This window comes from Carassius carassius, chromosome 33 (genome assembly GCF_963082965.1).
Source record: "Carassius carassius chromosome 33, fCarCar2.1, whole genome shotgun sequence".
Taxonomy (NCBI): domain Eukaryota; kingdom Metazoa; phylum Chordata; class Actinopteri; order Cypriniformes; family Cyprinidae; genus Carassius; species Carassius carassius.
In genome coordinates, this window is record NC_081787.1 from 3,416,974 (window position 1) to 3,430,839 (window position 13,866).

At 37.2% G+C, this 13,866-nt stretch overlaps 1 protein-coding gene across 1 annotated transcript; it reads right to left on the reverse strand.

The window, feature by feature from the left end:
- Nucleotides 1–1,316: 1,316 nt before the first annotated feature.
- sparc (secreted protein, acidic, cysteine-rich (osteonectin)) lies at nucleotides 1,317–10,873 on the reverse strand. The gene is made up of 10 exons (XM_059521317.1): nucleotides 10,798–10,873; nucleotides 6,227–6,296; nucleotides 5,964–5,990; nucleotides 5,493–5,580; nucleotides 4,549–4,670; nucleotides 4,220–4,340; nucleotides 3,598–3,731; nucleotides 2,119–2,267; nucleotides 1,849–1,997; nucleotides 1,317–1,766 (listed from the first exon to the last, which is right to left on the reverse strand). Exons 2-10 carry the CDS (start codon nucleotides 6,281–6,283, stop codon nucleotides 1,738–1,740), a joined length of 876 nt encoding a protein of 291 aa, XP_059377300.1. The 5' UTR covers nucleotides 6,284–6,296; nucleotides 10,798–10,873; the 3' UTR covers nucleotides 1,317–1,737.
- Nucleotides 10,874–13,866: the final 2,993 nt, after the last annotated feature.

Consider the following 13,866-nt stretch of genomic DNA (forward strand, 5'->3'; position numbering starts at 1 on the left):
TTTATGTCTAGTGATTCATGCTGTGACTTTAGGGCTTGGGTTGGTAATGTTTCATTTTTTTGTGATCTGTTTTTAGGGTTAAGAAGCAGCGGAGAAGAGTATTTTCCCCCCTCCCCGGTGCAGAAGAGGGCTGGACTGCAGCGCAGTGTTCTGGCTGGAGCTCTGCCATTGTTTGAGATTCCTGACGCGAGAGTCTGGCTGGAAGGGTAAGCCTGGTGACGGGGTAAATCCTGCTCTCTCTAGCTCTGCTTTCCCATGACTGGCTATCCCCACTGAGACCATACACTATTTTCCCCACTGCTTCATGCAATGCAGCACATGCAACATACTTAAAATGTAAATCTGCTTTAGTTTGAACAATAGTAGAGCCTGACTGAGAGTTTATAAGTATGAACATAGCATATGAATAAATAGAAACATTACAGCACACAAAAACAAACATTAAGACTGTCAAAATTTCCCTGCTTTCTGAATCTAGGATAATCCAAAATGTTTAAGGAAATATTTTCTACATGAGACCTCTGTTCTTAGCCTACAGTATTATCACGAATCTATAAATACATGCTTGTTGAAAGGACCGTTTCATGTTTTTCAGCATTTAACTGTTCAGTCCATCCAGCATCATACAGTTAAACACTGAGGAAGCCACACTGGCACGTAGGCTTAAAAATAATCTTTTAAATACAGGGTCCTGAAAAAAAGGCAAAAAGGAAATTACGTAAACATTCACTCCACCCTCAAAGAAACTACTAACATATGTGCTCCAGATTTTTAGCCTCATTGACCATTGCAGCATTGTTTCCTTTGCACATATACAGTGTTTATGTAGTCATATTCATATTTACTTCAATGCTAAAGTTAATTTGGGTGCATGAATAAAACAAATGATCTGCAAACATCATGTTTGACAATGTTTTTCATTTTGCCCATAGCAAGCATTAAAGTATGAATGGGTTATGCAATTATATACATGGGGGAAACAGATCAAGATAAATGGAGAAATGCATGCAAAGATTGAGTTTGGAAATTTCAGTAGCTTTTATTCATGTAAAGAGATTCATAGTGCTCACATTGTGGCAAATACCTCAAATGTATGTGAACATGTTAGAGGGAGAAAAAAAAAATCATCTCATCCTGCGAGATTCTGTCCTCTTGAATTCAAATAATATTTCAACTTTTAAAACACTCAACATTTGGCCCTGGTTTCTGGCAGGAAACAATATGCAATTAAAAACATCAGCCTGCAGATACTCAGGGCTCAAATAAAAATTTAATAAAGAAATCAAAACAATAAATCCACCACCAAACAAATCTAAAAGTTTATAAAGCAAGCAGAAAGAACATTTATTTGGAAACTTTATTCTGTTTTTGTACATTTTCACCATCAAAACTCCAAACTTACAATTCAAGCCCTGATTCCGGGTGTAAAAAACATTTGTGGATCCATTTCCAAAACAAAAAAAGGTGTATCTTGCAACATACATTGTTCATTATATTCAACTGTCTTTAATATAGCCTGTGCAACAGCTGCTTGGCCAACTTAAAAACCATAGTGTTCAGTCACTCATTGTGATAGTTACTGTGTGGATTGCGCACTTATATTTTTTTAAACATAATGAATGTTTAGTGGTATATGCAGGTTGTTAGAAATCGCAATTAGCACCTTTACTTTGATTTTAACTTAAGGGTTAGCACCTCGCCCCAATAGTAACTAGGAAGCGTCAATGGTAGACTTGCTTAGATGACAAGGTCATTGTCGATGTCCTCTGAAAGCAGAAAACAGCTAAAGTTAGCAAATCAAATCAACCGAGCATAATAAATATATAAACGGCATGGTGAAAAACTCACGCTCTTTGATTCCAAAGCAGTTGGCCCACTCCTCGAGAGCAATGTACTTGTCTTGGTCAGCATCGCACTGCTCAAAGAAGCTGGTGGTGCAGTGCTCCATTGGGATGAGAGGAGCGCGCAGAGGAGCCAGCTCAGTGTGGGACAGGAAGCTGATATAACACACAAACACATGCACATTTCAATTGTTATCTCTTATTATTGTCATAAAAGGTAACAGCAGATAGGCAGAGAGTTGATACAAAACTAGCTGTGAAAATGAGTTGAACATACCCATCAACAGGGTGCTGGTCAAGCTGGCCAAACTGCCAGTGAACGGGGAAGATGTACATGTTGTAGTTCTTCTCGAAGTCCAGGGCCAGAAGGTCCAGAGAATGATCACCAGCCTCCAGCCTCTTCTCATTCTCGTAAATCTTCTTCACCTACAAACACACCATAAAGTTTGGAGGCATTTCAGAAGTCTTTGCCATCTGGATTTGAATATATTGTTCAATTATGCTTACACTCCTTTTCATTTTCTTTCCCTAAGATAAGGCTGCTGTTGAACTTCTCTTTAGTTCAAATTTTGTTTACATTGTTATGTAGAGGACAATGGAATGTTCAGCAGGCCAAAAAAAGCATTTTGTGACCCAGGCTCAATGGAAAAATGTGCCGCTGGCGGCATTTCTGCTAAATTATATTATGTTGCTTCTTGCATGTTTCACAGTACGTATAAAGTGAAATTTCCAGGGAGTACCTGGATGAACATAAATCTGGCAAAGTTGTATTACATTAACATTGGTTATTGTAAACATGGCAGCAGTTCAGAAACAAACTTTCTGGTGGTTTGTGCAAAAATGTTGTCTGTGCCACCTACACAAGACATAACCGATAATGTTAAAAATGCATTAACTAAAGCAACCATGCAATTTTAGCATAATTTTACTGTATATGTCTTTGGTTTTTTTTTTTTATTGTGATATTACAGGTCTGTACCGGGTTAGCTACAGAGTAAGTTTACTATGTAAGACAAGACATACATATGGAGCTGGTTATGCGATACAATCATGAAAATATATTAGTTAACAAATAATAATCTGCACCTGTTATCATAATTACTGTGAAAAGTAATAAAGGTTGTTGGTGTTTTATTGCCTCCAGTGTTCAGCTGGAAATTTCAGTTAATTTAATATATAGCTACGTTTTTAGAGTTTAGAGCGAAAATGTAGGAAGAGGCACTTTTTTTCCAATGGACCTACCCTAGTAAAAAAAAAAGGGGGGGTTGAAATACATTTATTTTGTGCTAAGTATACTAAAAAAAACCTGCAATTGTACTTTTAGTATACTGAACTAATTTTGCACTTAATGCGCTTTAATTGTGTGGAAGTAGTGCTGAGGTCCATCTAAAAGATATACTTCAGTATATCTGATAATGCTAAAGTGGAACTATTGCAAGTATATTCCAGGTACACTTTAAATATCTTGCATTTAAAGACTGATATTATACAAAATCATTCAATCCTTTTTAATAATGATATTAAAACACATATTAAGCATAATATTTAGAAATGTGCATTGTGCAATAAAGTAATACTCCAAAGTTTAATTATAATTTTATATCATTGAGTCTTAAGTGATATGTCAATAAATGTTAATGGATTTGAAATATACTTAATAGTATGTTTAGAAATAAATTATTGCATAGTTTTTTTTTTTGACTAGGGCCATTTTCAGAGGTTTTTCAGACTATAAAGAGCAAACAGGTGAACTGACCCTGAGTTTCTGCTTCTCGGTGAGCAGGTTATTGTCTTCATCACGCTCATACAGGGTCACCAGCACGTTCTTCAGCCAGTCCCTCATGCGCAGGGGAAACTCGTTCAGCTCGTTGTCCAAGCAGGCAGCGATGTCTGAGGAAACATTCAAACATTAACACATTTGTTAAAAAAAAAAATACTAAACACAAACAGCATGCACCTATCGTATCATACTCTTTGAGTCTAAAAGGGGCCAAATTGCAGCCCTCTGGCTAATATTAGTGTCATAGCTGTTAGGATCTAATTCGTTTATGCCAAGTCTCTGACTGAGACACCCTGCTTAGCGATGAGACCACACCACAGCAGGAGCTCCATTTGAGCCCTTCACTCCCGACTCATCCCATCAGGCGCACAACGGCTGTGGATGAGGAAGATTTAGAGGGATTGGGTCTGCTTTGTGGAGCAGCACTGGCAAGCTCAGACTCGTCCTGTGCTCAGTGTTTGAAGAGGCAATGGGGTTGCCTCAAAGCTACAAGCCATCAATCATTCCAGAGCACTCAATTCCACTTACATTCACAGCTGAGTTTGTGAGTGGTCTACTTTCAAAGTCTGCCTTTTTTACTTCACTGTTATGTGCTCACATTTGCAGGGTCCGATGTAGTCCAGGTGCAGCTTGTGGCCCTTCTTGGTGCCCTCCAGGGCGCATTTAGTGGCAAAGAAGTGGCAGGAGGACTCGTAGGTCTTGTTGTCAGTGCCACAGACCTGTGAAATAAAAGCCATAAATATGAACAACCATTGTCAACTTGACAGGTTTGATTTCCCCATGTTGTCATACTAATGCCAAATGCATAAACCAACATTTCAATCAATCTGCTCACAGGGTGCACATGTGCTTCTAGGGACTTCTGTCACTACACATGTAGAGACATGAGACAGACGTGAAATGAAGGAAATGACTAAAGACACGCACATGCTCGAAATCTCCGACTGGGGCGGGGCATGTCAGAGGGTCCTGGCACACACACATGGGCTGGTTGCTGTCATCAACCTCACACACTTTGCCTTTCTTGCAGTGATGGTTTAGGCAGGGGTCTGTAAAGAAAATGCATTAAAGACAAAAAATAATTCTAATTATTTTTTTTTTATAATTTCTAGTATATATTTAATATTTTTCATTTAATACTCAAAATATTTATATTTTTCATATTATTTTATATTATGTTATTAATATATTTTTACATTATTAATTTTTATTCGTTTACAGGGCTAATATTCAAACAAGTTTATCTACAATGTATTTTAAATTATCTTATTTAATTGTGTTATTTATATTTTACATTTTACTTTAATTTATTCCTTCTGCATTATATTTTAATTATTTATATTTGTTTTGTTATTAATTTATATTTTATTCCATTGCTTTAAAGGGAATATAATAAAAATATTCTCCAATAGATTTAAAGTTTTTTTTTTAATTGTGTAAATAATTTATATTTTGTTTTCTTTGATTTGATTTGATTTGATTTTGTTTGATTCCTTTTATGGGCACATATTCAAAAATGTTTTTCACCAATGGACTTACATTTTTTACCCCTTCGCTCTTCCTAGATGTTTTGTGGTGGGCATGTGGCTGGAAGACTGGCACTGGAATCAACTTAGTCCTATAAGTACAGCTGTCTACTTTTGACTTAGCTGCAGCCTGTTATTACCCATAGCCTTGTGTACTTCTACAATATACATATATATAATCTACACACATAAACACAACTTCACTTGTGCACAGGGAAAGAGAATACATGATGCAAACAGCAGATAAATCTCTCAAAAGGAAATAAATCTGTAACTTTAGTGCATGAAACACAGCCTCAAAACAATGGCAAATAGTTTGAGGTGTGGAAAAGACATTAAACTCACTCTCAGCAATAACATCCTCCACGACTTCAATGGCCTCGTCAAACTCTCCGGTCTCCACCTGGACTGGGTTGGCTCCCACTTCCAGCTCCTGAATTATGAGACAGAAAAGTATTATGGGTATGGCCTGTACAATCAAGTCCAGTTTAAACACCGCTTTCTTCTTTTGTGTGAGGAAACTTTACTGCACAGCCACAACAAGAGTTTTGCTTTTGTGTCCAACACAACTGGCATCTGTTTGCACATGTGGGAAACCAGTGAATTGTAATTAGTCCCTTTTAGATATATTTTCAAACTTTATGGATTTCAGTCCCCTGGGGGAATGTAACAGGAAGCTGCATATGTAAACACATCTGGTCCCATAATGGGGGCGAGTTTTCTATTTTTGCCCAGTGACGGGTTTGTCAAAGTCTGCTTAAAATGCAGTTTGGCCTTAAGCTAAGAGATTTTTAAAATGTATTTAATACAGCATACCTCTTCAACAACTGGCTCCTCTTCAGTCTGAAAAATGAAATTTATATAGAATTTAGAAAAAAGTTTAGTCACAAAGCGGCATTAAAAAGGGTAAATGCTCTCTGGTTTTGAATTTTAAAATCTTGTTTTTTCTTTTTTTCCCCTCTTCATGCAATTTTATTATATTTCCGAATATAAATTTAGTAATAAAAAAAATAAAATATAGAAAAATCTAATATATATATATATATTTTTTTCTTTTTTTCCTTTACAGGTTTACTTACTGGAGCAGCAAAAGTCTTGCCAGCGAGGCAGAACAGGAAGAAGATCCAAACCCTCATCTTGAGTTTCAGCCTAAGCAAAAATAAAAACACACATCATCCTCTAAATCTACAACACCGAAAACTGAAGGTAATCTGATTTAGACTTACACTGCATCACAATATCATGTAAATATTATCAAAGTTCCTTGAAAGTGCAGCTCCTATCTCTTGGCAAACATCAAATTCCCCAAAACTCTTCGCCAAGCTCAAGATTGCATTTCATATTTGAAATCACCAATGAAACCTGTCAACAGCTTTCTCATAAATGTTGTTTCCTTTGCTCAAATAGCATATAAAGTGCACGTCTCTAAACGCAGACCATTTTCTAGCAAACGGGACTTCTATTGGCAGCTGCAGTGACATGAAGACTTTACAGATTAGCGATTGGCTCTTTTACTCAGAAGGCGGAGCTTTGTTTGATAGAGCTGCCATACTGAGCATTGCATTTTTCCCCATTCAAAACTATACGAGAGACAAGACTTGGGTATTCTACAGTCTTTGGTATCATGCATGTGATGTGTATTTTCATGGAGTAGGAAAATTGTAGACATCAGAATCACACACATGCATGCTACTGGGGTCTCTATGTTCCTTTTAAATTAGTCCACCGGTGGCTTGAGATCAATAGCACATCAGTTCAAGACCTCAGGTGCTGAACCACACGCGTTTGGGCCCCCAGACCTGCTCTGTATGCTCTACGACAGATAACTAACCTACAGAAGTCAGTCTCTCCAGACAGAAGCTGACCGAGATAAGAGTTCAGTCTGTATTTGTTCTGCTAGCTCGACTGCTTGCCTCTTACTTAAAGGGCATCCGGAAGACTGACTGATGTGATACGTTCTTGTTGAGAAACGACACTTTCCTGCGGGGAGATAGGGGCTGTTCGTCTGAAAGCACTCATTCTCTAGTCCATTTTCTCTGTACCAAAGATCCCTCTTCCTTTATCTCTCTGTTTCATTATAGATATATTTTGTTTATGGCTGGAAAGTTCAAAGCAGCCACAGGTAGACCATCAGTGGGTGATTCTATCAAACTTGCATTTTTGGTGCACTAACGATCAAAGCCAGACACTATTGTTTCTCTATAAAAACACAAATGCACTAAAGACACCAGCTACAAAACAACAGATATCCTGCCAGTTCTGAATATAAAAGGCCCTTTCTGAATGTTATGCATTTGAGATGCTAATGTTGCAGAAAAACTGTTATGACTATGTGTGGTTATGAAAGATATTTGTTACTGAGGGAGTATCCATCAGCCAAATTCTTGTTGTGAGTATGATGAAGATGCATCGCGACATATTTGGTGTTTGACTTTGTAAGCGATTGAAATCAACGTTAAGTCCTACCCCTCAAGCTGTGGTGGGCCTTTTGTGCATTAGTGGATAATGCTGCATAATTTCTGTGCATTTATAATTAGCAGTGTTGTAGAATTCCTATGGGAGTTAAGGGGTCTTCTTGAAACCAATGACCTGAATATAATTTGGCAAGCAACTGCTGAAATTCCCCTTGAAATGACAGAATTTTCTCTGGTGACATGTACTGGACTCAAATCATTTTGTCTTCTTAAACCCTGTTCATTTCTTACAATGGATCTCAAGTTTGCATTGAGATCTGCTTCTAGCCCATCAACAACTATTGGATAGAACACCATCTTACATTGGATGCAAAATGAGTTGGATGCACATTTTGGCTCCGATTGACCACATTAAGTGTTGCCAAATGTGGTTTTAGGTTTCAAATAATCTTCAAATATGTCATGGAGATCCATAGGTCCTACATTAGAATTGATTTTTGAGGAAATATTGTTGTTAATTTCACCAAAGAGCTCTTTTTGTTGAGTGCACGAAACATAATCTCTTGTATTCAGCACATAAAACCATGTAAGCAGGTGTGTGAACCCTTCAATAGCCCTTCAATGTTTTCTTTGGCAAAGGAAAAGAAAGGACACCCCACATCTCCAGACTTAATCGTGGAAAACTACAGAGACTTTGTCACCTTCGTCAAATGTTGACGTCTTTTAACGTGGCAGACAAAGAATCTTTTTGCTTTCCGTCAACAAAAAAAAAACATCCCTTTTTTAACTGCCTTGAGGCTATGTGAGTCATAGGATGAATTAATTCGTTTTAATTTGGAGGTGCACTCTGTTCATTTCAGGACGCGTCTTGGCATGTCATTTTTTGGCTGAAGTATAAGTCCATTACTCTGGTGGAGTCACTTTAGAGCAAAACAACTTATTTTATTTGGAAGGTCGTATTCAAAATCAAACATGCCTGAACTGAAGCAAAGTCAGCAGTATAAAGGATCCCTTTTCAACCTAATATTTAATTTAGAGTTTAGTTAGGTAAGCAGGTTGTGGGGCGTAAACCGGGAGGAAAACAGCAGCTCAGTACTCTGCGTTTTTTCCCAAAGAGTCAGTTTCCAGAAGCTCTGCAGAAAGACTTTTCTCCCTCCCTCTCTCCAGAGTGACAGAACAGGTGGTTCAATCTCTACATAAACAAAACTAGATCCACAACATTTGACTTGATGCCAATGCACGTCTTGCTCTTTTAAATACTACACAATACATGGCATATGATTTCTCTAACAAACATACCTTTGCTTTGCTTACTCTAATATCATCCCTTGTAGCCTTAGCATGTTAAACACACACAAAATATCAGTGCCCAATGCTGAGATAGTGCCGTTGTGGCCGTGCTTGATTTATGGAGCAGGAAACCACTTAGCATGAGCACTAGACCTCTGCATGAGCCACCTGTCCATTATAGCACAATTACTTGCTTGCATCTGTGTGACGTTCAGCGCTAAGCAGAAAAACAGACTCCTTCTGACTGAAAGCATCCTTGAAACAAAAAGTGAACCTGCCAGCCCTTTGAGTTAATGTCACAAAAAGTGGGGTTTCAAAACAAATCTGCATTGACATGCTAATGCCGAAATGTACCAAAGCAACACGTTTTAGTCCCGAGGTTTTGTTTCACAGGAAATTAAAACTCATCTCTCTGGAACCCAATCTTGTTTTTCGTAGTACTGAGGAATCGCTATTACAAAGCTAGAGCTTGTGTCCAGAAACAAGGTGGGAGGGAAGAGGAAATTTCATCCTCTGCTGAAAAGGAGTATAGGGTCCTCTGAAGAAGACAAAAGACAGTCACAAGAGAGTGACTGAGCATAAAAGGATCCATGTAACCCGAGTTAACAATCACCTGACCTTTTTAAGTCGCCCGCCCTTCCCCCTCACCGCTGTTTGTAAGTTAAACCACTCTGTTATAGCTCTCTCTTTTATTCAGTGCAAAGAGCAACTGTCTGTGAGAAAGGAAATGAATTCCATCCTATAAATATGAGCGTATCACCTTGAAAAGACCTTATCTGTGGCCGAGAAAATATGACTCATTTATATTTATATTCCACATGTAATCCTCAAGGTGAGCGCGAGTCACGAACCGCCGAGTAAAAAATGGGGTTAAAACCAGATCCACATTCTTAACCTGATTTGTTGCTCTTTGCAGTTTCTACAACTTCACTGTTTTCAATTTTGTTTCATTTTTCGATTCTCTAATCCATATGCATTGTAAATATAAGCCACACAGAATTGATGAAAAAAAAACCACACACACACACACACATTTAACCTTTTCTGTTTCACCCAAAGGCACATAAAAACTTTCTGAGTTTCAATAAAATGTTTATGCCATCTCCCTCTTGTGGAAATCTTTTCGGCAGACCAGGGGAAAAATATTATCCATACTGGTGCACACATTACTTATAAAATATTGTAAGATAACGCAGTTGGTATGGTAAATTTAGCAATAAAGTTTTATATATAAAAAAAATAATAATAATAATAAGGATTTTCCAACTTTCTCAAGTAAACTTTTCTTTTATCTTTATAGAGATATACGGGCCCTTCCAGCAGCTGTAGGATGACAGTTCACACGATTCTTGTATGTCTACAGCAACAACATGGTCTTAAACAGCTGGTGAAAAATCGCCTTTTGATGGGAGTAATTAGAAGGGGAGGGGCCTATCGCCGACTCTCTCCCCTCCCCCTCCATCCCAGACTCCATCTTCACCCCTCCTGCTGCATATGTGGCACACAATACCTCAATATTGTGTTGCTCTGAGCCATAGACTGCACGGTTTAGGTTCAAACATTGAATAAGAACATTAGCTTGGTAAATAATCAGTTTGCATTCATTTTACAATGATTTCATCATTAATAAATAAGCAGCACACAAAGTTCACATAGAACAACAGACACCTGCTTCCAGTGGAAGTTTCAGAGCAAAGCCAGTGCTTTAAATAAATCTGTGCTTTCATCACATGCACATGGGAACATGATCTTTAAAACCTTGTAATCATTTTAACAAGCAAGTAGTAGAACAAAAACTAAAATCAAGCTACTATTAGAAAGACTTGTTTTGGTGATGGCTTGAAAAGTAGGCTATTAGTAAATCAACACTTGACTGTGAGACTTTATTCGTTTTGATTATTCAGTCTATGTAAGAATGAGAAGAGGATTCGAATGAAAGATCTTACCTTCTGTCCGTCTAACAGTGAAGCCAGAGGAGAGAGAAGTCAGCTGGTGAAAGGGTCTGAAACTATCTAACAGTTCACTCAGAAGACATTTGCTGTGGGCAGATCCGGTCAACCCCCCTCACTTCTCTCGGTTAGGGTGGGACGTCCCACAGTTAACTCTGTGCATCCAACTCATGTGGAGCGTTATACTCAATGTATACTCTCCACCACACTCGTGTTTGAACTTTAGACCACTATATTCATCATCTCAATGTATTAAACATTACTTGGTCCAATAGTTTAGGAAAACTAGTTGGTTTATCTCATAACATTTGCTAAAAAGATTAAAACTAAAATAGTTGTAATAAATTGTGTAATAAAAAGTGCTTTTAATTGAAGTGAACATAAGCTAGCATAACAGTCCAGATCATGATTTGTGCCTGCTCTACAAAAACTCTTCCTTCCAGCGAAGTATTATTGAATTAAGCTTCATGTCAGATCATGTGTTGAAGCAAGGATAGACTGAATAACAAAGAAAACTGGTTTGGGTTTGTTTGCCTGGAAGTGCCTTTTATTCTTTTGTTAAAACTAAAAATACCCTAAAAGTATCATTGCTTTAGTTAGACTTAGTACTAGGCAAAATTAGGTTAAAACTATTGATACAAATGTAATTATTTAGTTACAAATGCACCAATTAAAAAAATAAATAAATGAATTGCCTTAACATTTAAAAATACATATAAAATGCACCAATATAATTAGAACCAGTATACTGTACATACAACTGTACTTGTTTTATGTGATCGAAAGATAACATTTATAAATCATTTTATAAATCTGTTGCACAATGTATTATTTCTATGTGTTATACGCTATATGCACTTTTATCATCTTTGTTTCATTAAAAGGGAAAGCAAAAAGACCTGGTAGAACCTCTCTAGTGTTCACTCATTAAGTTCAAACGACTCAGTGATTTTCTGCATTGAATTCACTCTTAAGTAAACTCATTAATGATCCGACAATGGTGCACATATAATCTATTGACCTTTTTCATATTTCCAGGTTTCTCAGCAGCAGAAGTTCTCATAGTTGGGTAAACTTTTACAGCAGTGAATGAGAGACTACCATAAATATAATTTTTGCAATCCCATTTGCTCAAATAGCAAAAGGTCCATGATAGCGTTTTCATGACTTTCAAAAAAAGGAAAAAAAAGAGACTGATGAAGGCAGCCAGTGAGAGAGATCGATGTCAAATTTACCGTCACTTCCATAGACGCTGTATTAGAAACACCCTTGTATTATCTTTAACTAGTTGTGTGTGTGTGTGTGTGTGTGTGTGTGTGTGTGTGTGTGTGTGTGTGTGTGTGTGTGTGTGTGTGTTATTTGATGAAAAAATAAAATAAACACAAAAACTTTGGAGGATTTACAATGATGATGGCCATTGAAACGTGTCATCACAGTCTTGTGAAAAGGGTCTATAGTGGCTGACTGCAAATGTAGCATGCATTTCAGATCAGATCTTCTTCTTCTTCTTCTTTTTTTGGATAGAGAGTGTCAACATAGTTGAATCCTCTAAAAAAAATCCTGTCTGAGATTCCAGGGGCCCATTCCACTGTACTGTCTCTTAGTTTTGTGTGACCAGCAGACTAAACTAATCACGCCTACCATTTCATTCCACCCGTGATGACATCACATGAAGTACACAGTTGAAGAAATTCACTCTGCTATAGATTGCTAATGTCTGTACTTTCTGAGTGTACAGAACAGTAAGCAGAGAAACATCTGGATGAGACAACGCTGGAAAAAAATAGTTTCTTTGCAACGTGGCATTTTCCATTCTGGCCTCTGCAGACACTGAAAGCAGGGCCACGGAGGAGGTGTAATTATTCTATGCACTGCAGACGTGGCGCTGTCTGTGGGACCTGAAAAGATCACAAAGGGTCACAGACTCCTTGAAACTTATTACAGGATTTGAAACACATTTGTATTACTAAGAATATAAAATAAAGAGAAGAAAAAAAAACTAAACCTATGTGTGTGTGTGTGGGGGGGGGGGTACATACACAGTCAAAAGTAAACATATCAGATTTTTTGTATTAACATAAAACTATTACTAGAAATGTGCAAATATTTTGTAATTGAACTTAAATAATAAGGCTCTTCACAAACTTTTAGGAGTAAGGTTTCTTTTCATCCTAATTCCTGTTTAGAATTTAAATAAACTGAATCAGCTAATAACATCAACACTGGACAGGAATATATCATCACACATTAGTTTACTGTACATCTACACTGGAGGATGTGTGCATAAATCATATACTTTACAGGTCAGGTTCAAGTGGCATTATGCTGATAGAGCTGAAATGTAATTTAAACTGCTAGAGTCCAGCATACAGGATTATGTAACTTATAACATCAGTAAGTAAAGCAATTCGTTTTCATCCTCAGAAAAAGTTGTGATGGCAAATACAATGACAGAATATGTTTGGCAAGACAAATCTCTCTTTCTCATTACGTCAGCTGAAAGAAGCCCACACAAACTGAATGTGTCTTTTCACAGTGAACCATCTCATTGTCTCAAGAGCTGCTCTGTCATTTGGAAATGGACCCTATCATTTTTGTCAGTGTGGCTACTGTGTAAACTACTGCCACAAAACACAAACACACACACACACTATTTATGAGATTCAGTTTCATATTATTACAGTATAAAGAGGTCCCTTTTTCAATAGCACAGTGGTTTTCGCAAATTAACTTACTTGATTCAAAACGTAAAACCTAAGTGTCCTCTACTCTCGACTGTAAGATGTATGAATGATTTATATAGGGACTAATGTAAAGCCATCCTGTTACTATCGGCAAAATAAACCCTGGCTGTGGCAAGCCATTCTGACTGTTAATCATTCCCAGGGTATGAATCTTTGATTTCAACAATTCGAATTTCACTAGATAAAGTGAACTCTTAATGTCATGAATGGAATTTTCACTAGGAACAATTGGAATTTTTGATATCAGGAAATGAATTTTTAGTAGTAAAATTTCAATTCCTGAAATCAAGAAAGATCATTTTAACTATAGTGAAAATTGAAG